A 27,345-nucleotide genomic window follows, 5' to 3' on the forward strand; every position below is an offset into this window, starting at 1 on the left:
CACGTACACCTGAACACAGCAAGATAAAACAGCTGCCGACTGGAACTTCTTGATTTAGTCTGTCAACAAGAGAGACTTCCTGTGAAGAATCCCAGAACAAAAAACAATGCACTGGTAAAAAAAAATGAATAGGTAAATCCACTAAGTCATTATGGCTGAAATTCATCAAATCACTACAAGATAAAAGAAAGTCATACACAGAAAAAATCATTCAATTATTAGAACACTAATTACCACACCAAAATATGGGATGTAAATTCACAAACATTTCCTAAATAAATAGTAAATGAAATGCTGCTTCCGATATCCATAATTTCTGCTTAGAAACCCAATAACCATCTGCATTACTTCTTGGAACTGCATATTCTAATCAATGGTACCAATGCTTAAAAACTTTCAGTTTAGTGTATGAGAAAAGTGACTATACGTACTAGCAATCAATGAAGCAAACAAGTCATCCCAATTTATGTACAAAATTCTACCATGAACCACAATTAAACTTCATATCCTAACCATGACAACTTTTCCTCCTCAACACGGCAAAGTACATACTACTCTGGAATACAATAAACATGCTTGCCAACCCTCATTTCCTTTCCCTTTCACCTCTTTCATCCATTGTTGTTCCATTTATTCAACTTCATCATCATTTCCAATGTTCTCCCCTCCCGCACGAACAAACAAACAAGGGTCTTACTTACCACTTAAGATATGCCTCGCATGCCCCACTGTACTCAATACAATAGGTTTTCTGCAGTGTTCCTCCTTAGGATATAGCTGTAATGCATTCTGCCAGTTACTTTTAATTTGGTTACTCTAGTCTCATCCTTCATAGCTATCCAGCTTCTTCCATAACTTTACCCTGCTGCAAATTTTACCTCTCATTCAGGGGAGCTGTTGAGAGCCTTGAAGTGTACCATTTCATTAAAATTAGTTTACTTTACAATACTTTCTTAAGTCGTCTAAAAAAAAAGGGAACATCAATTAAAAAAAAAAACTCAAGGAAAATCAGTTTTGGTGTGTGGCATTCCAGAAGGCCAGCATTTCTTTATTAAGGTAATTGTACAAATGAAACATTGTGATAAATAGCAAGTACAGTACTAAAGTATCTCATTTCCTCATGATCCGGTATACAAAACACTTCTGAACCCACAATTACAGCATCATATTAAAACGTACATGCAAAACAGGTGACCGAGGATTTAGGAAACAAACGTGTCACCGCATAGCAGGCAATATTTATGTGACTTCACTGCTGCTGACCACGAAACCTGAAGACTATAGTAATGTGACATAAAATGAATCAATGTGACACTGCGAAATAAAGAGATTACGATTACACATCACAAATGAGGCTAGACAGTAATGATGATGCAAGGGGAATAGTTTCCCTGGGACCTTCAAGCAAATGAAGACTTCAACTTATACTGAACTGGAGATATGAAGAAGGCAGACATGTCTAGGTATTCTTTAGTCTGAATTGTTACAAGAACCATGCAAATGGTCGGTGTTTAATGATTAAGATGTCTAATCCTCAATTTTATTTCTCACCATCAAATTTAATTTCAGAATGTGAACATTTTATTACAAAAATGCTATGAACCCAACAATGTTGACTCTCCTTGTCTGTTTCATTCAGTGAGAAAAGCTTGGGCAGACAAAGATACAGTGGTATTCTTTTGCCATATTTAAATAATCAGAGATTTGTAAATACAGTATAGTAACACTTTTACTCATTTAATTACTTAAAATAACACCTAACCCAACCTAGAGACTTAAATTTCACTCCGAGATTGGTAATTGCTGAAATTGTCAGTTGTAATGAAAAAAAAAAAAAAAAAAAAATTCTAGTTATCAGTAATACTGTTTTCTGTTACATTAACATTAGGACTAAATTACAAAACTGAAGATTCATGCTAGCTCATTATTGGTTATCTTGGGCACTATCCAAATTCCCATTAGTCCTATTTATTGTTAACAGTATTCATACATTCACTTTGAAGCATTAATAACCTTTTTTCATGTCTCCAAACGTGTTATAAAATGTCTGAAGCATTTAGAAATGTCAAGACATATCTGCACATCACCATTTCTCCACCTCACAATTAAGGAACATATTTCATTAGTACATAAACTTACAATCACAAAAAACATTAAACTAACTAATCAATAATATATAATAAATATGACTTGTATACTTTAACTTTATAGAATCACACTCTCCAGTACAATAGTAGCATTAGATGAATGAAGTACGGACATAAACTTGAAGCTGTGGCACGTACACCTTAGGAAACTGCACTGGAAAAACAATTATGACATAATGCATAATAGCAATTGTTGCTGTTCACAGCTTGGACAGCTGTGCTAGAAAATATTCCCATACATTCTTTTGCCTCTACTCAGCTACATTCAACTTTTCACTCCAGTGAGGAAGGATACCAAAGTGCTAAACCAATTCATCCATGATGCTAATTTGGCATCTTAACCCAAACTAGGAACTAACTGAAGGAAAGACACATTCAGAAGTTTTTGTTCCCTTAAGGAAAAAGATCACCAATCACAGTACTAGTTATTCAGAGGAAAACCTGTCTTACTACCACTTTCATTCCTGTCCATTGCTAATCTTTTTTTTTTAAATCCAAGATCCACTCAAGACAAAAATGCCTTGTATAAATAACTACTCACTTTTGCTCACAGATAAAAAAGATGACCTAAAAACTGACATACAAATGTCCAAATGGCAAATCCTACTGTACAGTAACTACAATGCTTCATGTGGAAGACATTTTTAACCAAGTATCCAGTTGGTTTCAACCAAAGAAGAGTTGTCCTACATTTTTAAAAGTTATTTTGAACATTGCAAAAAGGAAAAATTGGAAAGCCTACTGCAAACATTTCTCCGTTACGAACATAAGTTATCACTTACAGCTTGTTGGTTATTAACTCCTTGCCAGCTAGTGTTTAAAAATTGTTCCTATTTTTTCTTTTGTGTTCAATAGGTTGCAGACAGTTTTCTGATTTGAGAACACCCTTCTCAAAAACCTTATAGATTATGCCAGATCAAATCCTCCATAGTGTGAATTTTACTTCATCCACAAAACTATTATGAAAAGAATAAAAAAATCTGCCTTTTGTGCCATTATTTTTTCTATACCCATCAACTTGTCTATACAGAGAGCATGCACCTTTGTTTGGAATTTGGTGCTTTATAAATTCACCTTTCCACTCCATTATATATCACTGGCAATTAATTAAAATAGAAGGAAAACGTTTAATCACAGTACCATGCCTTCAGAACTACCATGTCCATACTGGATACTGGAGCTTTGACATGACAACCGAGAAGGTGAATATGTTTTCCAAATGTACAACATGAACAAAAGTAGTTTTAACATAAATACATAGTACAGGATGGACTACTGTACTCTAACTTAAATTTCAGACAAATTATTACTTCTTGAAATAATCCTTTGGCAGATTAATAATCTTAATTTATCAATTATTGTTATTTTTTTACATTAGATTTTCCCTTCATAAGATTAGACATAAAACAGCATGGAACATAAGACCTATAAGACATATGAAGTCCTTCAATACCAAAAGGGAAATTGACAGTAAAAAACATTTTTTAAAATTTAACAGGAGTAAACCTTTCAGATGCTCTATCAAATTGCATGGAGAGGGTGGAGCACAGCAAAGGAATGATAGGGTTGAAGCTAGGAGCAGAAGGGAACAAAGCATCAAAGAACTTTAAGTAATGCCTACAGTGCACAGTGTGAGGTGCACTGATGGCACTGTCCCAATTTTAGGGGCATGAAATGCCTTCTCTACTCTCATTCTGGTCTAGGTCTTCATCTATGCCCTTTTCCAACAGTTTCTTGAGTCTTTCTAAGAGTCCTTATCCTTCCTCTTCTATCCCTACAGTTATTCATTGTCTTTCACCACATCTACCTAGTTCTCTGCAAATCTCTCATTTGTAACACTATCTCCCCACTGCATGCAACGTTTTGCTGTTTACTAAATTTCAACATGGCTGTTACTAACCTTTCATACTTCCCTATAAATACCTGGTTCAAAGTTCAGCGATGTTCCCTGGGTGCATTAGACTTATTACTTCTTCTAAGACCTACCCTTTCACTACAACACTGGGCTTCACAAACCTTTCTCATGGCTCCTGAGTACTTCTATATTTTACATTTAAACTTCCTAACGGCATCTACTTCTTTTTCCCTTCTGTTACCTCATTTGTTTTGCTTTGTTTTTCAGTGAGCTCCTTTGCCTTCCACTCAAAATCTTTGAATGCTACTGCAACAACCTCTTCTTTAAATTTCAAGGTATTGGCTAGGTCATCCGCAAAGAGCAGCTCCAAGCACTCTTTCTTCTTGCACTGGCCATCCGCAAATGTGATAAACCTCAAAGGAATCGGGACACCAACATTTACCTCAAATTTCTTCTGATTACAAACACCTCATATCTCGTGTCAGGATACATGAACTTCACTAGGTCAGCGAGAATTTCAGTACGCTACGACTGTAACGACCATCAAATTACTGTTCTTGGTGGCCTTACAAATGTCTTCTCAAGATCCAAAACAAAAAGGTGCTATAATCCTTTCCTTATTGCCTGGTAGTTTTCCCGTAGTTTCCTCATTATAAAACAATAACAACTTACTTAACACTATCCTAACCCTTGCAATGTCATATTTCCAAGTTGCCTGTTTTTTCTGATGGCTCCCGAGGCTTTTCCACTTCTTATTTTCTGCAGGGCTCTCTTATTATCCTCTTTAAGTGTCACATTACATCTTGGTCCCTCTACCACACAAAACGTAACGCATACAATCAGTTATATTAGACAATAACATATAATTTAACCATGAGATCAATACATTTTGGTTTCAAATCATAAGCACCAATCAAATTAAAATCAACTTAAAAAATCTATAGGATGAAGTGTTGTCATCCAGTCGTAATTACAAAGGTGTGTAAATAGCGTTATACATTAACTAAGAGTTCAGTTAGGTCCCAGGGAAATTCAAACAATGCATAAAACGAACAAATACTTAACCACCTTCCTTTCAGGCGTCAACTTAATTAATTGAAAGAGGTGTTTTGATTCACTCTCAAATGAAATGCCAAGAAATTTCCATCTAGAATTTCCAAATCTCGTTGCCAAGTAACATTCATTTTCCGAGATGAACAGAATTGAAATGCATCATTATCGCAAGTTTTTCCATGATTGCTTGTGCAAGTCTAGCTTTCACTCTTTCTTCTAGATTATATTTAAGAGATCACTTAACACCTTTTGAGAAATCTGTAAGTCTACTGCTTTTTCTTAAAAGGCTTCACATAATGGAACCACTACCGAAAATAGTAATACTGTTTGTTTATGAGCAGGACATTCTGCTTCCGATAATCAATATCAAATAATGTAAAGTGACAACACGCAACACTTACCACAAATGCAGAGTTGGTAAAACACTGAATCACAATATTTTTGGGACTGAATGTAAAAGGAAACAAAACATTCAATTAAAACCATAAAACAGAAGTCAACTTTCTAGTTGGACTTCTCTTCCGAGATAGGTTGCACCAAGTGTTTGATCGCTTTCCAGTCTATCTTGTGCCGGGATATAGTGTGCATCTTGAGATTGCCCTTGAGGGCCGTCCGGTACGGGCAGTAAAGACAACGGAAAGGTTTCTCACCAGTGTGAATGCGCAAGTGAGCCTGCAAGTTGGTCCGGTGTCCGAACTCTCTGCCGCAGAACTGGCAGACATAATCCCTCTGCCCCTTGTCCTTTTTCTTGAGGAAATCCAGCGGTGGGGGCAAGCTCCCCTCGCCTACCATCACATTCTGCTGCTGCACGAACAGGTCGCTTGCTGACCCACCCCCACCGTGCTGTGGCTGCTGCTGCTGCTGCTGTTGTTGCTGTAACAGGCGTATCGGCGACTGGGAATCACTGCCGGATGAATGGAGAAGACCCAGGGCAGCTGCTGCAGCCTGAAGAAGGATGGAAGAGTCACCAGCGGTTTCACTTGATTAAATTCTTAAACCACTTAACACTGACAGGCACAAAAAGCATGAGCTTTACTGTACAAGTGTCCACTGTCACTTAAAAGCCACAACTTATTTTGTCTCTTGATATCACTCAAAATAGGATTACATGCTCTGATCTCAACTGACTGAATTTTAAGAGTTTCAACTGATGTTAATAACTGAAATGTCTGTCAATAACAAAGATTTACCTTCTATTTAAGAATCGAAACTTGACAAAGAAATTATTTCTATAACTGATAACTATAGTAAAATAAAATTTTCTCCAATTTGAACTTTTACAAAATCAATTCAAGGAACCAGCTTTGGTACTGTCACAGTACAATTAAGCTTCAAAAAGATATATACATTACATTTCATATTAAATCAAATGCAGGATTAAATATGTTAGCAAAAGACATCACTGCCAGTTTCACTGAAAAAAAAAAATGGCAACTAAGTTGGTATCATTAATCGATTCAAAAGAATCCAGAGATAAGATATCACCAAAAAGAATTTTTAAAAAGTTCAAATAAAATTAATCTATCATCCAAGTTTTCAGGCAGCCTTTCAATATGTCTCTGGCTGCTAAAAATGCAAAGACTACATTTTACTGGACAATCTAAAATGTGTATCATAAGTATCATAATCAATGTAACATGCTAAAAAGATTAAAATTTTCATTTATCCAAAAGACCTTTATCTTTGGTTGTAACTGTTCTTAACAGATTTGTTTATACAGGTAGATAATTACAATTTTACAAGTTAAGAACCAACAATGAAATCTTCACATCCTTTGGAACGATATAAAGCTTGGATAACGTTGCTTTAAGTTTCTTGGAACTTTGTCACTGTAAAAGCAAACCATTTTCACCTTTACACCTTATAATCATATGCAAAAATTTATCAATAAAAAACAACATTAAAATTGTTAGACAACATTAAAACTGTTAGACAACAGAGATATTTCTTGTTACATAGCACACGCACACACACAGTTTAACATTAACATTACTATGGAGAAGTAACAAAAACAATGCAATCACTAATGAGGTGAAGATAAACAAGAAGTGTAATACTGTCCTTTTATCTGAGAATGCCAAGCCAAAACTTCAGTAAGAAAAATATGATGCTTCTGAAAACACGTTCTGGTTATGTTTATTAAAAATCATATTTCACATATCTGGCAATTAATATAGAAAAAGAATTTATTTTTCGTAAGTTACAAACCCTCATTTGTCACAAGGCTGGCTGGCTTTAGGGCAGCCTGTTGAGTAAGATATTTCTATTATAAATCATCAATGAGACACGTTAACATTTGCAGAATCTCACATAGCTTGCCCAATGGATTTGTTCGTGCAGTGAAAACCAGACAGCTACTTTGGAAAGACCACAGGGTCCCTGCAAAGGACCTTGAGGTTGTGGAGAACAAATTCAATCAAGAGAAGTAGGGGAACTTCTGCATGTGGTAAGGAGGCGTTCTGATTTCTGGGAACCAAGCAAGAACAAGAATAACTCTAAACCACCAGTAACAAGAGCCTGGGAAGCTGACTGATAGGTACTACGTATACCAAAGATTGGCGAGTTCTAAAATCCATTTGCATTTGAAACTGTGGCAGGCAGAATTTTTGAACAAATAATTGCTCAAACTCCCCCAGCAATAAGAGGGGACTGGGACGTATCCCATATTTTGTGATCTTTCTTTTGAAAAATTCTTTTGATAAACTATATGCTACAATACCCACTTTTATCAAAATAATTAAGTTGGTATTAATTACAACGTCACTACTTACGTGGACACCCATAAATTATTCACATCTATCCAAAATTGAGGCTAAAAAAAAGATAATTTACTAATGTCATAACAATTATGTGGAAGTATACAAAAATTTAGTCAATCTCTCTTGCCTTAGCCCACAAAATATTGCTATGTATTTTCTAAAATATCTTTAGTAACCTTAATTTCACAATAAATGTGTGTAATTTATGGTGGAAACACTTTAATAAACAGTTAAAAACACGGTAACTTTCAGAAGTCTATAGAACATCTCTTGCTTTTCTGCCTAGGCACTTGCCTACATATTCTCTCTCTCAAATATCATACACGATTGATTCTGCAACTTCAATAATACCAAAGACATTTTACACCAAAATTGATAAATATGCAGTATGGCATCCAATAATTTACCCAATTCATTACACCAAAGGTTGTGAGATCTTGATTCCAATGCTCAAAAGATGTAGACTACAGGATTTACAGTCAGCAACAGAGCGCATGTTTGCCTGGACTGGGATCTTGTCTTTTTTTTGTGTTAGCATTCAATTCTAATTCTACTTACTTTACATTTTGTAGATTAACAACTTCATTACCAAGAGGGACTGTACATACTAGAAGGTAAAAGCATTTACATAGTTGTAACACAAAACATCAGATTTACTCTTGCCTTGAATCTTTTGTCTTCGTTTGATACTATTTTCTTTCCATTTCATAGATTTCGTGAATACTAAGACTAATTCCCAATTTAAACTGTACACCAAATTTGAGCGATGTCACCTCCTCATGAAGCTGATTTTCATTCTAAAAATCCCTGTTTACTCTAAGGGACACTAGGATAATGCACAGAAAGAAAATATTAAATACAGTAGAGAAAGGTAAATCCTCAGATACACAAATTTCTAAATGACACTGATTTTACAGTTATTTATAACCATGAAGCTATCAATCTGACATAAAGAAATCCCCACTTTAAGCTTGCTCCTGGTCTTAATGCTTAGGTGTAAGCAGCAATTAGTACTAGATCCACAAAACCATAAAGAGTAAAATTATTTATTGTAAATTATTTCAGCAAGACTTCTGCGTCAATTTGAAGGCCTCATGAAGCTCACTCGAAGGATTTTGTCCCCAAATCAGACTCTAAGTGCTAACCTTCAATTTCTCTTGGGTAGAATATTATTTATTTCCAATAAAATACTTACTGCAACTACAGTTACTGCTTTTCAGTCACTGTGGAGCAAGACAAGCCTTAACAAGAACCCTAGTATAGCCATATAAGCCAAAAAACAAACCATCTTTTTCTATGTACAGTGGACCCCCCTCTTATTCACATTCTCCATATTCGCGAACTCACACACTCACGGATTTCTCTCTGGAACATTTCCCTGCGTTAATCGCAGAAAATTTGCCCGTTCGTGGTATTTTTCTATGAGAAATATCCACAAATTCCTGGTTTTTTATCAATTTCATCATAAAATGCACTTTTTGTCATAAAACTATTAAAAAAACCAGGTATTAAAACTTTTAGTGCATTTTTCTTGAGTTTTAACTAACAAAATAGGGTTTTAAGCACTTTTATAGGGGTTCCAACTATTCACAGGGGGAGGTCTGGTACGCACCCCCCCAAATACAGGGGGACCACTATATCTAATATGGTTATAAGGCAAATTATGCTTCAATCAGTAAATGTTCTACACGGCAAAAAAAAATAAAGCTTTGCACCTAACTCATCTCACTCCATTTAGGTGGGCACAGGATATGCTGAAGGCTACAAGACTAACACAAGAAGATATGTAAAAAAATTCTCAGGAAATTTCCTTCAAGTCCCAAATGATCAAGAATTGCAAGACCCAAATTAAAGTGCCAAACGGATGCTCAAGGACCCCTGTAAATACTACAGTACACGTTGTAAATACTACAGTATATAACCAAGTTTTTCACAATGAACAAGTCATTTATCCAACTCCACATATACAACAAAGTCCTTTAAACCTTCTCTTACCTTAACATAGGCATGTAGTACTCACACTGACCCTGCAACATGGACGAGAAGAAGAAGAGTTAAGCAAATACACTTACCTTTTGTTGCTGATGGTGTGTGAGCGGATTGTGTGGGGCTGCTGACGATGGCAATGAGTGAGATGACAGGCTTCTCCCAACACCACTTCCATCCCACTGCTGTTCTAAATTTACCTGTAAACATGAATGTGGTGAAATTCATTTTGCCATTTCCCATTTATGAAAGCTAGTAATCTAGGTGAAAGCCAGTAATTTAGGGAGCAGAGTTATCAAGCAATGCTTTTGTCTTCATTTTGCTCTGGGTTTTGGGAATCTAACCTTGAAATAAGTCAGTGAAAATGGTGAAACATGACTGTAAATGTTTAGCCTTAGTGAGTATGTATTTCCCATCTCAAAGGGTTTGTGGGTATTTCCTGTCTCAAAGTACTTTACAATAAATTAATCACTATATAAATAAAAACAGAGCAGTATAGCAATAACAGTACGTAATGAAATCTCAAGACAAGAGAGCGTAAAATCTGTACCTTGTGTATTATAAACTGTGAATCCTTATGCAGTCTACATCTAATCAAGTAGTGTACTAAATATCATTCTACAACCTTTTCTTTCCTTCATTTATACAGGGTTCCTAATTAGCCACTTTTACTTTAAGTCATAATGTAAATAAACATCTTTGAAGGGTCTAATCAGAAAGATACCTCGAATATCTTACATCGAATGAGTAGTACCCAAAATGGCTGCATAACTCCACGGTACCATTGCCCCTGCATAAGCATATAAGAATGCAAGTGGTTTGAAACCAAGCTTCAGAATAGTATGTATAGTCTCTGAAATAGCTGTATTGATTCAAGACCTGCCTCTGTTGAACCCAGGGACTTTTTGCAGTACTTACAGTTGGTTTAAGTCAACTAAAAGGTTTGTTATAGGAGAAACAAATAGACAAAGTTGAACTGACTGAATGGAAGAGAAGAAAAATAATAAGACAGAAAGCAATGCAGCTGTGGGCTGAAAGAAGGTTGCAAAACATATTGTACTGGTTACAGTATTACCACACAGTGCATACTGTTAGTGGTAACCTACTTCCAGGAGAAAGGCACCTTAAGCAATCAGAATGCATGAGTTAAGTATTGTAGAAGCACCTCAACTTAACAGGTCTCTATTCAGTGAATATTTTCTTGATTTCTACAGCTGGCAACAATTCCTTATACTATACTAATTCCTAACCTAAACTAATCTGGACTTTACACTTAGACTTTCAATTTCAGGGATTTACTGAGAAAAGTATCACATCTAAAATGGTAGCAGCAAAGATGAATCATAATAATGTAACCGATAAGTACAGAAGTACAATAAAGTAACATCCTGTAAGTTGGGATGTTGCAGCAATGTCCTAGTTCCAACGGCACTTTATACGCAAGACAAACCAGCAGCCAACCTCAGTGCAGTTTCATGGTAATTATACAACAATTTATTCAAATATAAACCTAGAATACGTAATGAAATCTACTTCAACTCAAATCTAGCTAGCCTTACATGTAAATTTGTGTCCAAACTACACATTATTCAAACAACTAAGAACCACTTACTTGAGAATGCACCGAGGAATGAGGTTCGCCAAACTCATCCGACTTGAGAGAAGACTGCAGTAGTTCGTTGAAATTCACTCCCATTACGGTATCATCCAAGACCTCATCTGAATTTTCAGCCTGTGTGATAGTAACATTATATTAACTTTGTTAAAAGTGGGATTTCAGTCACATATGCTAATAAAAAATATGTCCAACAACCTATGGTACACATATCTATAGTTTCACTGGTCACTTTGTTGCGAAAGAAGCACAGACATGACACCAAAAAACTGAGGGCTAGAAACCAACACCTCAACTATAAAAACTTATTAGAAGCAAACTACTTTGTTGATTTCATTACTAAATATATCACTAGAAATGATATTGTTATGATACAATAAAGTTTTATGCATACTTACCTGGCAGGTATACTATATTAGCTTTCCTCTTGTCGCACTGGCAGAATTCTCAAAACCTCGGAGGCAAAACCGCTAGTAACCTGGTAGTTCTGGTGATCGCAGCTGTTCCCGTGGCGCTTGGTGTCTCGGAACCATTCCCCGGTTTTCCCCTCAGATTTTCCTCTGAACCGCTGTCTCCTGAGGGGAGGAGGGTGGGAATGTTAATATATTAACCTGCCAAGGTAAGTTGCATAAAAACTTTTATTGTATCATAACAATATCATTCTTTTATGCATGACACTTAGCTGGCAGGTATATATATGCTGATTGACACATTTGGGAGGGTGGGTCATAAGACAAGCAACATCGGCAATATATTTAAAAAAAAAATTAACTAATTTTTAAAAATTAATATTAGATTCCTTACCTGCTAAGGTAGCTGACTTCGTAGGTCCCTGCCTCTTTAGCCTGCTAAAAGTCGCTTAAGTAGCATCTCCAACTAGGATGTGAACCTGTTTGTTGAGAAAGCTAATAAACAAGGGTCTGACAACTGGACAATGACCAATTTGCTGACAGAGAACGCCTTAGCCCTCATTTACCACGGGCATTCAGTGCTAGGAAGTTTAGTCACCTGAAAGCACACACAATCACTATATACAAATACTACAACCATAAACTGGAGCAGGTCAGTACGCTTTTCCTTTTCCAAAAAAGACAACCATTAAAACACTATACCTAATTAAAATAAATATCCTAATAGCATGTTTAGTAGGTTATGGGGTGGAAACTCCTTTGCCCCCAGTACTGTAGCCTGAGGATACCGTAGGGCCTAATGTTTGACAATTATCAAAAGTTGCTTCAAAAACGTCTCTAAGGTAATGGGAAGCAAAAGACCGAATTTTGTCCTCCAAAACGTAGAGTCTATAATGTCCTTGAGGGCTAAATTTTTTCTGAATGCCAAGGACGTAGCTACTGCTCTCACTTCGTGATCTTTAACCTTAAGCAAACCGAAGCATTCTTCCTGGCAAAGCAAATGTGCTTCCTTAATGACTTCTCTTACGAAAAAAGCCATAGCATTTTTAGACATGGGTCAAGTAGGATCTTTCACAGAACACCAGAGAGAACCTGAGGCCCCTCTAATCGCCTTTTGTCCTTTCTACGTAGTAACGTAAGGCTCTTACTGGCAAAAAGAACCCTTTCCTGTTCTTGACCTACTAGCTCAGCCAGTCCTGAAATCTCAAATGACCTTGGCCACGGATGTGAAGGATTCTCATTCTTGGCTAAGAATTCTTCCTGGAACGAACAAACTGCTTTGTTGTGCTTCCATCCTACTTGTTTGTTAATAGCTTGCAGCTCACTAATCCTTTTAGCTGTAGCTAAGGCTACCAAGAAAATAGTCTTCTTCGATAGCTCTCGTAAAGAAGCACTGTCCATAGGTTCAAACCTATCCGTCTCTAAGAATTGAGTACGACATCAAGATTCCAAGAAGGCGCTCTGCAATGTCGATCCTTCTTCGTATTAAAAGATCTAAGAAGATCTCTAAGATCTGCGTCATTGGACAGATCTAATCCTCTGTGCCTAAACATTGAAGATAACATACATTTGTAACCCTTAATGGTTTGATTTGCCAAACCCACTTCCTTCTTCAGATACAGAAGGAAATCTGCAATTTGGGTCACAGAGGTACTGGATGAAGAAATCTTCCGATTCTTGCACCATTTACGGAAGTTTTCCCACTTCGACTGGTACACTTTGATAGTTGAAGCTCTTCGTGCTCTCACAACTGCCTTCGCTGCTTCTCTAGAAAACCCCCTCGCTCTGACAAGTCTTTCGATAGTTTGAACGCAGTCAGACCCAGAGCGAGGGTGTTCTTGTGGAACCTGTCGAAGTGGGGTTGTTTGAGAAGATCTACTCTCGTGGGTAGTCTTCTCGGAGAATCCACTGTCCATTCCAGTACCTCTGTGAACCACGTTTGGGCCGGCCAGTATGGAGCTATTAGAGTCAGCCTTGTTCCTTGACTTTCTCTGAATTTCTTCATTACCCTTCCTAAAATCTTGAACGGGGGAAATGCGTACGCGTCTAGCCCCGTCCAATCTAGTAAGAAGGCATCTACTGCGACTGCAAGAGGGTCCGGGACTGGAGAACAGTAATTCGGTAACCTCTTCGTCGCTGCGGTAGCGAAAAGATCCACCACTGGGCTGCCCCAAAGATTCCACAGCCTCTGGCATACTTGTTGATGCAAGATCCACTCCGTCGAAAGCACTTGTCCCTCCCTGCTCAACAGGTCCGCTCTGACATTCTTCTCCCCTTGAATGAACCTGGTGAGCAGGGTGACGTTCTCTCTCTCTGACCACAGAAGAATCTCCTTCGCCAAGTTGCAAAGAGAAAAAGAGTGGGTCCCTCCTTGTTTGCGTATGTATGCCAGAGCTGTGGTATTGTCCGCGTTGATCTGCACCACTTTGCCGCTGATCCACGGTCTGAACGCTTTCAGAGCCAAGAAAATCGCCATCAGTTCCTTCCTGTTTATGTGCCAAGCTTTCTCTTCTTCGTTCCAAAGGCCTGACTCCTCTTGAGGGCCCAGCGTCGCTCCCCAGCCTGCGTCTGACGCGTCAGAAAATAATATCAGGTCTGGGTTCCTCTGCTGGAGTGACGTACCCTCTGCTAACCTTCCCAGGGCTAGCCACCACTTTAATTCCTCCTTTATCTTTAAAGGAATTGGAAACAGGAAGGAATCTGGTTGCGATCTTCTTGGCCAGACTTCGTTCAGAAAGAACTGTAAGGACCTCATGTGAAGTCTCCCAAGGGAAATGAACCGCTCTAACGAAGAGAGTGTCCCCAGCAGTTCATCCACACTCTCGCCGAGCATTGGTCTTTCGATAGGAATTCTTGCACTTTCCGAAGGCACATGGTCTGCCTTTCGGGGGACAGAAAAGCCCGAAAAGTCACTGAGGATATCAGAATCCCCAAATAAACTAGCTCCTGTGTGGGGATCAGATGTGACTTTTTCAGGTTCACCATCAGACCCAACTGCTTTGTCAATTCTAATGTGAGGTCCATGTCCTCCAGACATTGCTGCTTTGATTGTGCTCTTATGAGCCAATCGTCCAAGTAGAGGGAGACTCTGACTCCTAACAGATGAAGCCACTTCGCCACGTTCGCCATCATCCTTGTAAAGACTTGAGGGGCCGTGCAAAGCCCAAAGCAAAGGGCTCTGAATTGATATATCTTGTCCTGAATCACGAATCTCAAATATTTTCTGGACCTTGGATGAATCGGAATATGGAAATACGCATCCTGGAGGTCCAGCGTCACCATCCAGTCCCCTGGACGTACCGCTGCCAGTACTGAATCGTTCGTCTCCATCGTAAACTTGGTCTTTTCTACGAACAAGTTTAGCTGACTTACGTCCAGTACTGGCCTCCAACCTCCTGAAGACTTCGGTACCAGAAACAGACGGTTGTAAAAACCTGGGGATTCGTGATCCAGAACAGGTTCTATGGCTCCCTTCTCTAACATGCTGACAACCTGATGCCAAAGAGCCTCTCTCTTCTCTAAATCAATGTAATGAGCCCCTAGGGCCCTCGGAGCTGTAGCGAGAGGTGGTTTCTTTATCTTTAGGAAGGGGATCTTGTAGCCTTCCTTCGCTACACTTACAGACCAAGGATCCCCTCCCCTGCTTTGCCAGACTTCCCAGAAGTCTAAAAGTCTGGCCCCAACACATGTCTGGAGGACTTCTAACTCATTGTTTGGTTGAGGTTTTCGAACCTCTTTTGGCAGGAACTCTTTTCCCTCTAAAGGCTGGTCGGGAAAAAGTCCTACCCCGAAAGGGCTGATGTGCTGTCCTTGTTTCCTTCGGTGTCTTCTTTACTACCTTTGTAAGCAAAAACTTCCTTACTGAAGATGTCAGCAGGTCTTGTGTAGCCTTCTGTGTAAGGGAAAGCGCGATATCCTTAATGATGTCCGGTGGGAAAAGCTGTCCTGAAAGTGGGGAGAACATCAACTCCGACTTTTGCGCATTCGAAACTCCTTTAGCAGCGAAAGAGCACAAAAGCGATCTTTTCTTCAGCACACCTGCTGTAAAGAGTGAAGAAAGCTCATTAGCCCCATCCCTCAAGGCTTTGTCCATACAGGACATAATGCTTCTGGGTAAATCTAAATCAGAAGGTTCTTCAATCTCTAGAGTACGTGCCAAAGCCCCCAACAACCAATCAAGGAAATTAAAGACTTCAAAAGTCCGATAAATGCCCTTCAGTAAATGATCGAACTCTGATGAAGTCCACCACACCTTGGCTGCATGTAGGGCATGCCTACGGGAACTATCCACGATATTAGAAAAGTCCCCCTGGGAGGAGGCAGGAACTCCCAGGCCAAGACTTTCCCCCGTAGCATACCACACACCAGACTTCGAAGCTAACTTGGCCGGTGGAAAAGCGAATGAAGTTTTCCCCCCTTCTCTCTTCTCCTTCAACCATTCATTTATGCGTTGAAGGGCTTTCTTAGCTGTGATCGACAGCGTCATTTCCAAAAAAGTAGATTTCTTGGGTGCTTTCGTCTTGGAGAATTGAGACAGCGGAGATAAAGGAGCAGCAGGTTGAAAATCTCCTTCAAACAACGAAAGAAGGCACTCAGTTAGCTTCTTGTAATCCGAGGAAGGAGCTTCCACATTCTTGTCCTCCTCCGAAAAATCCACTAAGTCTTCCTCCTGAGAAGAAATATCCTGGTATTCCAGATGTTGAAAACAATCCATATCGGGTTCCTTTTCCAAAGCTTGTCTGGAAAGCGAATGCGAAACTGCCTCCTTATCAAGCACTTCCGCGTCTTGTCGGGAATAAGGCGGATCAGCGCGCTGCCGCCTGCGTCCTGCGTCCACTGCAACCGCTGCGTCCACCATGCGTCCATCATTCTTCCTCTTGCGTCCTGCGTCCTGCAGCGTAGGAGAAACGTCCCTTCTATAGGACACACTGCGTCCTGGATTACGAGATAATGCCGCCTGAGAAAGCGGAGGCAACGGTTAATCCTGCGTCCTCTTGGAGGACTTAACTGGAAGAGAAGCGTCCTTACGTCTAACCGAGGGTTGTTCTGGCCTTTCCAAGGATTTAACAAGGACTGCTAATCTCTCCTGCATATCTCGTAACACTTCCTTAGTTTCCGCTTCCTGACGAAACTCCTGAGGAGGCGGCGAACGAGGACGCACTGGGCTGCTACGGATAGGTGAGCGATCCTGACGTCTACGAAGCGCAGATTCTCTATTAGGAGAAAAACCGCCCATCTCACGGCTAGACACGTCTAAAGGACGAAAAATCTTCTTCCTTTTGATAGGGATTGCGTCCTCATCTTCCGACGAAAAGACCTCAGGGCTACTCCAACCCTCTTGTTCATAAACTCTTTCATCCTGGGACGAGGTCGGCATGTACGATCTCTTGAGAGGACGCGATTCTTCCAAAAAACGTCTCTTCCTTCCTGAAGCCGAACTATCAGAAGAATAAACACACTTCCCAGTCACGCCTTTTCTCTGGCGTACTGCTGCAGCCTGGGACGTAACAACAGGACTGCCTGAAGGGACGACTGATCGTGAGTAAACCCCTCTCGCCTTCCTTCGGGACGATCAGGCGCCCCCTCCACTACACTGTCACCAACATTAATCACTTCCACTTTATTCGTTAATCGCTTGATCTGACCACCCATGGAAGCCAGGGCAGCGAACACTTTCACAATTTGCGGGTCAGTAGTGTCCTCAGATACAGCAACGGGCGCAGGAGAAACCTGGGGGGAAGGTGCTACTAAATCTACATTTGAATGAGCTGGAGAAGACACAGAAATAGAATCATTCAAAGGTTTACCCGAAGAACCAGATCTCTCACTTCTAGACACTGATCTTCTCACCCGATCTTTTTCCAGTCTTTCAACATACTTCACAAGAGTCTTCCACTCTTTCTCATTTAGACTCTCACATTCATTACACCTATTCTCACACGTACATACAAACTCCCGACACTTCTTACATACAGTATGGGGATCCACCGATGATTTCGGCAGTCTCACTTTACACCCTTCTTTCACACAAACTCTAAACATACTCCCTGAATCAGACATACTAATGCTAGATCAATTGCGATTGCCAAGCTAACTTTCCGAATACGATACCAATATCCAAAACGTCAGTCAACGAGCAGGAAATTCTATCAGAGAACCAACAACGATGTTGCCGGTTCGGCTGGCAGAGAAAATCTGAGGAAAACGGGAATGGTTCCGAGCACCAGCGCCACGGGAACGGGGTGGCCATCACCTGAACTACCAGTGTACTAGCGGTTGCCGCGAGTTTTGAAATTCTGCCAGTGCGACAAGAGGATAAGCTATATATATATACCTGCCAGGTAAGTGTCATGCATAAAAAGACCATTTCTTAGTTGAAACAAAATCAACTGATCAAAGGTTTAACTTTATATAAACTAAAGCTTCTGCAACCAAATCCTTTAGTAAATCTTCCCATTTAAATTTAAACTAAGTAACTTCATCTTCATTGGAACATACAATTTAAATTCTCAAGCTCCCTGACACCAGGGCAACTTTACTTTAACTATCAACATTGTTTACACAACTTCAGACATAAATTATCAAGCTCAATAAGCAACCAAACTTGAGAACCAGCAGGATATGGTTACCTCCTCAAGCGTCTTGCCCATCGTCCTGTGCAAGTAATGCTAAAATGGTCTCTCTTGGTCCAAAACTAAAATACCTTTGGCCTTTTACTTTACATCATTTATTTCTCTGAGTTCCTCTTTCCACAGGGCTGTCTAAATCCATGCACTTATTCATGCAAACTTTTGGTTCTTGGCCACCCCTACTAGATCATGTGCACCAAAGTTGGAAGCCTGATTAACCTACTTTTAAATGACTAACCTTTGGTATTCTGTTCTCCTCCTCTGCCAGATACTGGTCGCTATCATAGTTGGTTGGGATCGTAGACTGATTTGGCTTGAAACTTCCACTCCCTTCATAATCAAGATCCTGCTCTATCTTAATGGGCTGAATTTCATTTTCTGCCTCTCCACTGATATCCTGCAAAACGTTTGATCAATATAGGGCTGGACAAATGAATGAACAAGCATACTGGAGTTGATACTCCTCAGATACATTTATACAAAGGTGAATATTGCAGTGACCTGATTTAAGCTATTTTTTCAAATCCGGATTGAGAACGATACAACTACACTCTGAGCACCACACTGCAGGTTTCTATGACTACAGAGTAAAAACAGAATTTGTATATCAAAAGAGTGATTCAATTTTGGAAAACAAGCTTTCATACTAGTAATAATATTCAAGGTTTAGAATATCCTGAAGCCATCATCAACAATGATAAATAATCCCATGTTCATTAGTACACCTGACAAAGATTGTCAAGGTCCACTTGCACTATAAAATAAAGATATTACTAATTACTATAAAGGTCACTTCCAATTGGTAATTATCCTTCCCCGATAAATTACAACTAAAATTAAAATTTTCTTATTAATCTAAAAAGGACTTAGTACTACTCCCAACTGGTATCTGCAAGAAATAATCCTAGTCATGTTCTTACAAAAATTGACCAATATTTAAAAAAAAAACACTAAAATTTGGTTGTACAGGTAACAAGAGCTTCACAAACTTAAAAACTGAAGACCTGCCATTGTTCTACGATTATTTTTTATGACACCCAGCCAACAATGCTTCCTTGCTGAGGAAAAATGGAAAAGAATTTTCACATAAGCATCCATTAAACTTACAAAAGCTAAAAAAAATGATATAATTATTCTCAGACCCTACCTGATCGCTACCATTATGGGACAATGGGGGCTCTCCATGCTGTTCACCAGCAAATATTGGGATATCACTACTACTTTCTTCTAAATGATTTCCGCACGAATTTTCTTGGCCGAAGTCGGAAGCAGCATCAGACGCCTTGTTCCTGCATTCCTCGGCTCTCCGCTTCTTTGCAGGAGGACTGCTCAGATCATGCTTATCGCGGCCCCCGTGCCGCTTCGGACTGTCCGCCTGAGAGGTATCGTCCTCTCGCACCGCCAAACCCTTCACCTTCAGGCACTCTGCCGCCTTGAGGAGTGAGGACAGTTCGTTCTGCCTGACATTCACTTCACCAATGTACATGTAATCCAGTAAGAACTCAAGATCCTTACACTGTATGTCTTTCAGAACAACCACAGGGTTCTTGCAAGGAGTGCGAGTGAAGATTTCACTGAAATATTCACTGCATGTGGAAAGGACCAATTTATGGACAGGGTAAAACTTGCCCTCGCATGCCAAGGTGACGTCAGTGTAATTGCTCTGCAAATATAAGGAATGGAAGTTAATTTCATAAAACCAGTTCTTTTATAGATATAAAATCTAAGTAAAACAGAATTGTGTACGGTATTGTTAAGTACTTACCACACAGTATGGTGCCATTTAGTAATTTGGGTTTATGTGATTGAATATTTGTTTTTACCATTGTGATGTTTTTTTCTATTATGCAGTCCCCAGCTAGCCTCTGGTAACCGGGGACTACCTGTATGTTTATCTTATGTGTTTTTTGTTGTGAGTGTCTGATGTAAACAATGTTTTTTTCTTCTTTTACTTGACCCTGTAGCGATAATAAGATTTCTATTGGCAATAACCAAATCAGGCAAACAGCTGGAGAGGCTGAAACCAGCTGATTATGTCTACGGAATGTCACTTCCATTGTAGCACAAAGCACTGATGAAGAGGATAAGAGACAATACAAGCAGAAAAATGATATTGTTATGATACAATAAAGTTTCATACATACTTACCTGGCAGATATATACATAGCTGGGACGACGGAGTCTTAGCTATGTATATATCTGACAGGTAAGTTGATTGTATGAAACACATAAATGGTCATAACATGATGCTAGCGGAAGGATATTGAGATTATTTTTCTGAGGGCTCATCTGTGATTCATTCAGCTTTTATACTTGGATTCAGTTTCTGCAAGGAAGTGTTGATTATACAGAAGAAATGGAAAACTATTCCAAAGAATGTAGAAGTCTTAAGTACTATAGTGTGCTAAAAGGAGAAATCACCTCTAAGAGGGAGACAGAAAAAGAGTAAGACTGTCAGATGTTCGACGTTAATCAAGAAAGGGAAAGGTCACTGACGAAGTTGATGCCGACAATGAAAACTATAAAAGCTTTGAATGATTCTTCAAAAACAGACACATTTTGTACACAGATTGACGAATTAGGTCAAGGTTCCTCTCGATGGTCATTTTGTATTAATGTCGAAATGTATTAGATTAAGATTCTTTTGATTGATGGTCACATAAATAAAGCATCATTATCAAGTAATTTAATGGAAGAAAAACTTTTGTCAAATAGAAAATATCACATACAGAACTTGAGCGTTCAGAACTAGTAATATTGGCAAATTTTACTTGAGAAATACAGTAGTGCTTAATAAATATGAATCAACCTTTATCACAGACTACATATATTTAAGTAAATTTGAATGGCAACATTCATTCCCTGGAGAACACCGCTTACGGTAAAGGTTCTTCAATGCATTACATTTGCCCAAGTTGCACTGTTTTCTGACTTTTACCATCAGTTTGTTTCCCTTGATTTTCCCCTGCCTATCTGTCAAACTTCAGTAAATTTTCAATCCTAACTTAAGGGCAAACCCTTCAGAAGGAACCTACCAAGGTCCAGCAATGCACTTCTATCAAAAATGGCAGTGCAAAAGTAGCAAATGTTCTAACAAGGCTACATATAGACCATTCAAAGTACCTCTGAACTCACCTTAGTGCGCAGCCCACAGATTATGTGATAAAAAATGCTCTGGTGATTGTTCCATTTGAGTGCTAAGACTTCTGCTTCCATTGTCGTGACGTTGTGATTGTACCCAGTCTGTCAGTCCATTCCTATTCTGTATCTGAAATAAAGGACCATAGTCAAAATGAATAAAGATACTAAAACTTTAATATTCTCTTTTCAATATCAAACTCTTGTTTTATCCTACACCAGGAGATAGTGCATGGATAACACAGGTACTTGAGGTGGTGAGCTAGCCGTTTTCTTCTTTTAAATAAGCTTGGAACAGATAAGTTACTCACTCTTAATTTTATTCAATACAAATGGTTCCACAGTTAGGGCAAACTCAACTGAACTCATGTTTGTGGATTTACAACTATAAGCGTTGGCTGTAACTTGACACTAAAACCATGACTGATGAGATAATTTCATAATTTTAGCCAAATTTTCTATCCCCACATCAGTCACCTGAAGTACATACCATGCACCATGTTTGCATGCTACCCCTAGCCCTAATGTGGGGCCATTCCTGACCCATTGGTGAAACCCAGTGTCAGCCGCCCATCATCGCTGCTCATGGCATACTAGCTCAAGGACCTCCAGGCATCCAGTATGGATGAATGATAAGAGAACTATATACCCTTAATAATGGGGACATGTACACATATGCCACAAAACAAAACTACATATTGTATACTATATATATATATATATATATATATATATATATATATAATATATTATTACATATATTGCTACTTTCAAGCATGTTTCCCCTCTTTGAAATGTCATGTAAGATTGTGCAACATTGTTTCAGATTCCTAGATAGCTTAGAATAGGATGTTTTAAAATGTGTGTTCACATTTCGCATTACATAATGTTGTTAAAGAATATATATTAACGTAGAACGTAAAGAGAGAGATCTTTGTCTGTTCAAAACTACGAGTGTTTAACTTTTATGTCAACACTGTAAGATTAGAGGGTCTGCGAGATCCGTTTGCTTTCCTAAATCTGTCAACGCATGTGATAGCGAGAGAATTGAGTCTTGCGTTGTTATCAAAACATGTCAATCTTAATTGTTGCTCAGCCTCCATTTCGATCAAGTAGAGAACGTCTTTTTTTTAACAGACTGGACTCGTACGCGTATATCTTTGATCAAAACCACGTGCAGGTTACACATTTCTTTATGAAGATTGCATCAGATTTCAAAGCTACTGGAAGCATTCATGACAAGAACGTTTTGTATCATCTGCCCTGTCCAGCTTTTCCGTAATGGAAGAAAATTCCATTCTATCTTAGGACCTCGAGGCAGTCAGATCTCTCTCTCTCTCTCTCTCTCTCTCTCTCTCTCTCTCTCTCTCTCTCAAAATCATTGAGATTATATCAACGTAACGTAAATTGGTCACTCGTAACTTAGAATTTCGTATTTGATATTTCTTAGAGTTTATTTAGTGTTATTTAGTTTCTTTTGTGGAATCTGAACAAACATGATTTTGTAACAGCGCCTGGTTTTTGTGAAAGTGTGATATACAAGCTGCAGCAAAAGAGAAAAAGTTGCTATACCAAAAAGGTAAAGTGTGTTATATTTTTATTAGTTGCAACTAATAACTAATAACGGTTAGGTAACAACTAATAACTAATAACGGTTAGGTTAACTAATAATTGATAGGAACAGTGGTTAACTAATAACAGATGGTTGTGAAGGTTTGGTAAAAACTGTTGGTTACAGTGTTTTGAGTGGAAAATATTTACACTTTTACACATTGCGTATTTTTGTGTTTGTGATTGTTCCATTGTTTGTGCACTATTTCGTTTTCTTATTGAAGTGTGTATTTTAATTTTTATGTTTTCGTTTGCATTCACAATTTAATCGACTTAGTTATTTTCATTGCTTTATCATTGCACATTTGATTAAATTTAACACTTGTGAATTAATTTGCATTTACTTAGAATTCTTTTCAAGATTTATTGTTGTTTAGCACTTGTGAATTAATTTCAAATTTGCAATTATTGCCTAACACTTTTGAATTTTGATTGAATTAATTTTCTTGAATTTTTAATTTTACTTAATTTGATTCTAGAATTAATTAAACTTTACTTTGTTTTCAAGTAACAGTAATTTTCCCTGATATTGTGAATTTCACTTATAAATTTTGAATTATTTTTTGTATTTAAAATTTTTATAAGTGTTTTAATTTTTATACCAGTATATTTAATTATGATTATATTTATGTTAGGTAGAAACATAGAGTGGTAATTGATTTGCTTTCCTTCAATTTATTTGAAGTGACTTAGAACCAGGGAAGTACTTAGACTTCTGAAATCAGGGAAATACTTAGACTTTTAAAGTTGTTGATGGAGTGATGCCCTTTGATTAATTTAATTACTTACAAGATTACCTCACACCTGTTTTGATGAACTTAGTCTGATCTTCTGCAATACTGGTAAGTGTTAAGGGATCACTGTTGCCTTTAGAGTATTCAGTCGTTTAAACGTGTTATGAGGGTGCAGGTGTCTGGTTTTTGGTGAGGTAATATTTGATGCAAGGTAACCAGATACTTGACACTTCGTAACAATAAATATATATATATATATATATATATATAGATATATTTATATTTTATATCATAGTAATATATATATAATATATATATATATATCTTTCTTCATAGCCAAAGCACATATTTAATGCATAAAAACTGTCAAGCTAATATCCAGTTTATGTAATCTTTAGTTTTATGGTAGTGCATGGCTTTGGAGGGGGGGAGGAGATGTAAGATATGTTGTTGATTGTATGGCACACTGCTTATCCAATTGCTCGATGGGGTATTAGCCGTGCACTACCAATGTTTTCCTGACAACCTTTTTGCGTGTGTGGCTATGTTGTCCCTCACTCACAGTGTACAAGAAGTCGCCGGTTATCGCCAGGGGTTCTGTTCGGACAGGCTTGATAATAAGCAAAAAATCAACATTATCCGAAACTCTGCGATTTAATGTGCTGATAATCGGATTTTAGCACTGATCACCAGTTAATGGCACCTCTGTTAGATAAGTATCAGTACCATAACTCTAGTATCAGCGCCAATACCATGATCTTGGTGCATTATGCTGCCAAAAATTGCCAATTTTATGGCCCTAGACAAGCGCCATAAAACTGGATCGCCATTAACGGAGTCCACCAATAACTGGGGGCTGCCTGTAGCCGTCTTGCAGATGAAAGCCCTAGATCATTGCCATCCCACAGAAAAGGATTCCTGTATTAGGCTGGCAGTAAAGATAAAATTTCAGACTATCACTGTGGCCCTCTAGCTCGGGAAATACTGGTTTACACGAAAACTGGGTGCCATGTTTAGTTACCAGCCCCTTGGGGGATAAACTTAAATGGACTGGATATTGGTAAGGCAGCCATAACCTGATCGTGGTAGATATTGGTGCAGCAGTGAATTGCGCATGCGCAAACCCTTGTTTACCGCCTCAGGCATATGGCATACCTGACTATTATCAGTGACAGCAAGAAAAATGGCGACGGAACAGCATGAACCGCAGAATAATACATTAGTTTTCGCCGAAAAACAGATGTTTTCAGGCTTTAACGAGCTGAGAAAAGCCATAGACATCTATGAAGACTCAATCTTTCAAAAATTGTAAATACGTAGGCCCTGAAAAGAACTCCGAAGAGGAGATTCAAAGAGGATTATTTATAAATATATACACTACCATGTATCTTTGGTGACTTTCTCGCCCCTTTATTCTGCCTGACATCGGCAGTTGCAAAGGGCCGCCTTTATACACTTTAGAATATTCTTTTAATTCACTTCATCGGGTATTACATCTGTGGGAAAAGATGATAGAATTTACCAGCTAGTGAAACGGCAAAATTACATAAAATTTCAGCACTATTCCATTAAAATTGGGATAGTTTTGTTTTCGTAGCACAAAAACGCGGGACAAAACTCACAAAAGCAAAACTAAAAAAAGGGGGAAAGATGTTCAAAAAGCGGGACTGTCCCGCCTAAAAGCCGAACTCTGGTCACATAATACAGTATGATTAGCAAGCTGGTAAACGGATACAGCTAACTGCTGTACCTACAGCAAGTCAAGAGCGCAATTCGGCACCGCTAACAGAATCTGCCGTACCCCACCACACTATGTTATTTGTACGGCAGGAAGTCTGAAATTGATGCATGCGCAATTCACTGCCGTACCAATATCTACCGCGATCGGGATACGGCTGCCGTACCAATATCCTGTGCCAAACTTAAAAGCATAAAACAAACAGGAAATGTTGAAAATATGAAAAAAAAATATACATGAACAAAGACATAGGGGGAAACACCAGCGACTACCAACCCTAATCACGGTGGACAGGTCTTATTCACTCGATATTTAAATGGTGAAACAAGAATACAATTACAACTCCAAGCATACCATTCAAAAGATTGAAGTTTCATCAACTTAATGTGATATATGAAAGCCCCATACGAACTAAAATAAGCATGTGACGCTCTTCGTAAAATATGTTTTAAAGGCAGTTTTGATATCCAATATGGCGGCTAACGTGTGGATGTACAGGTTCTGATCAGTGATGACAATCATCTTTCCCAGCACTCATTTGAATAATGTTAGCGTATATATGTAACATTTATTGATCTTACTCAAGATTGCAGTTGTAATCAGCGCAATAAAACAACATTTTGTTGCCTATATTACTGAAAGATGAAACTTTTTATTCCCGGGGTCATGGTCTGAACTGAATTCATTTTTACCTTATAATCGGTGGTTTTTATCCTTACTGCCATCACAACTGAAACTCCACAGTGCTTATTTGATTGTTATTATACACATTCTGGTCTCAATTCACTCCACATTGCACTTTAAACAAGTTGCTGTTCCTGGTTCCTAAGCGCGCGCCACAAACACAGTTACGAACAGCAGACGACGAAACTGCAAAGTTTTATTCCCTAAATTGTTTACTTTACTCGTTATTTAGTTCAACTTTACTTTGTTATTTAAAAATTTTAATATAATTACAGATATTTCTAAAGTATATACAATCAAATGTTTCTAACGTTTTCGTACATCTGGCTGCCAAAAACCATAGAGGAACGACTACGGATAAATGGATTATATATATATTTTTTTTTGCTTTTTTGTTTTTGCTAGCATTTCAATTGAATTTCAGTTATATATAGTATTTGAATTCTTTAATAACCGTATGCCAGAAATAAATGTAACCTTTAATGTTTGCATGCTATGAATGGCAAAATCATCGTTGCCACATTAGTGGAGGCTTCACACATACGCCGATTCATTATTATAAACTGTTTCCATGAATTCTAGTTGTCATAGTAATGCAATAATGATAAAATTGCTTTAATATTTATGTATACGTATATACCTCTAATACATAGCCTAATTTCACCAATTTCTACGTTTTGTGTGTACATAGTCTTATACCCAGTTTGGAGGGTCAACACATACCGAATGGCAACAGAGAGAGAGAGAGAGAGAGAGAGAGAGAGAGAGAGAGAGAGAGAGAGAGAGAGAGAGAGAGAGAAAGGAAGGCGAAGGAACGAAGAAGGAAAGGGGTGGCGGAGAGGGGGGGGGGAGAGGGTAGGTGGAACTTTTTACGCATGTTCGTATCGATTTCTGCAAAATGGAGTTTTTGTCTCTTGGTACAAGGACAAGTGTCGTTATTCTTTACGATTAGTGATTCACGATACCCTTATAAATTACGGCACTGG

The 27,345-nt window shown here is 38.4% G+C and overlaps 1 protein-coding gene across 3 annotated transcripts in view; it reads right to left on the reverse strand.

Moving 5' to 3' along the window:
* The window catches only part of LOC135205353 (longitudinals lacking protein, isoforms A/B/D/L-like), a 57,317-nt gene that overhangs the window by 10,992 nt on the left and 18,980 nt on the right, over window positions 1-27,345 (reverse strand). The window contains exons 2-7 of one of the 3 annotated variants that reach the window (XM_064235820.1): window positions 21,590-21,722; window positions 19,602-20,117; window positions 18,693-18,851; window positions 11,413-11,532; window positions 9,887-10,000; window positions 1,008-6,000 (exon numbers count right to left, since the gene is read on the reverse strand). In XM_064235820.1, coding sequence (XP_064091890.1) covers window positions 5,560-6,000; window positions 9,887-10,000; window positions 11,413-11,532; window positions 18,693-18,851; window positions 19,602-20,117; window positions 21,590-21,670 — 1,431 coding nt within the window. In that variant the 5' untranslated portion in view covers window positions 21,671-21,722 and the 3' untranslated portion in view covers window positions 1,008-5,559. Of the gene's footprint in view, window positions 1-1,007; window positions 6,001-9,886; window positions 10,001-11,412; window positions 11,533-18,692; window positions 18,852-19,601; window positions 20,118-21,589; window positions 21,723-27,345 lie in introns of those variants that run through there. The other 2 variants (XM_064235821.1, XM_064235822.1) reach the window with 2 other exon arrangements.

The sequence above is a fragment of the Macrobrachium nipponense genome, chromosome 49, assembly GCF_015104395.2.
Source record: "Macrobrachium nipponense isolate FS-2020 chromosome 49, ASM1510439v2, whole genome shotgun sequence".
In the NCBI taxonomy this organism is placed as follows: Eukaryota; Metazoa; Arthropoda; class Malacostraca; order Decapoda; family Palaemonidae; genus Macrobrachium; species Macrobrachium nipponense.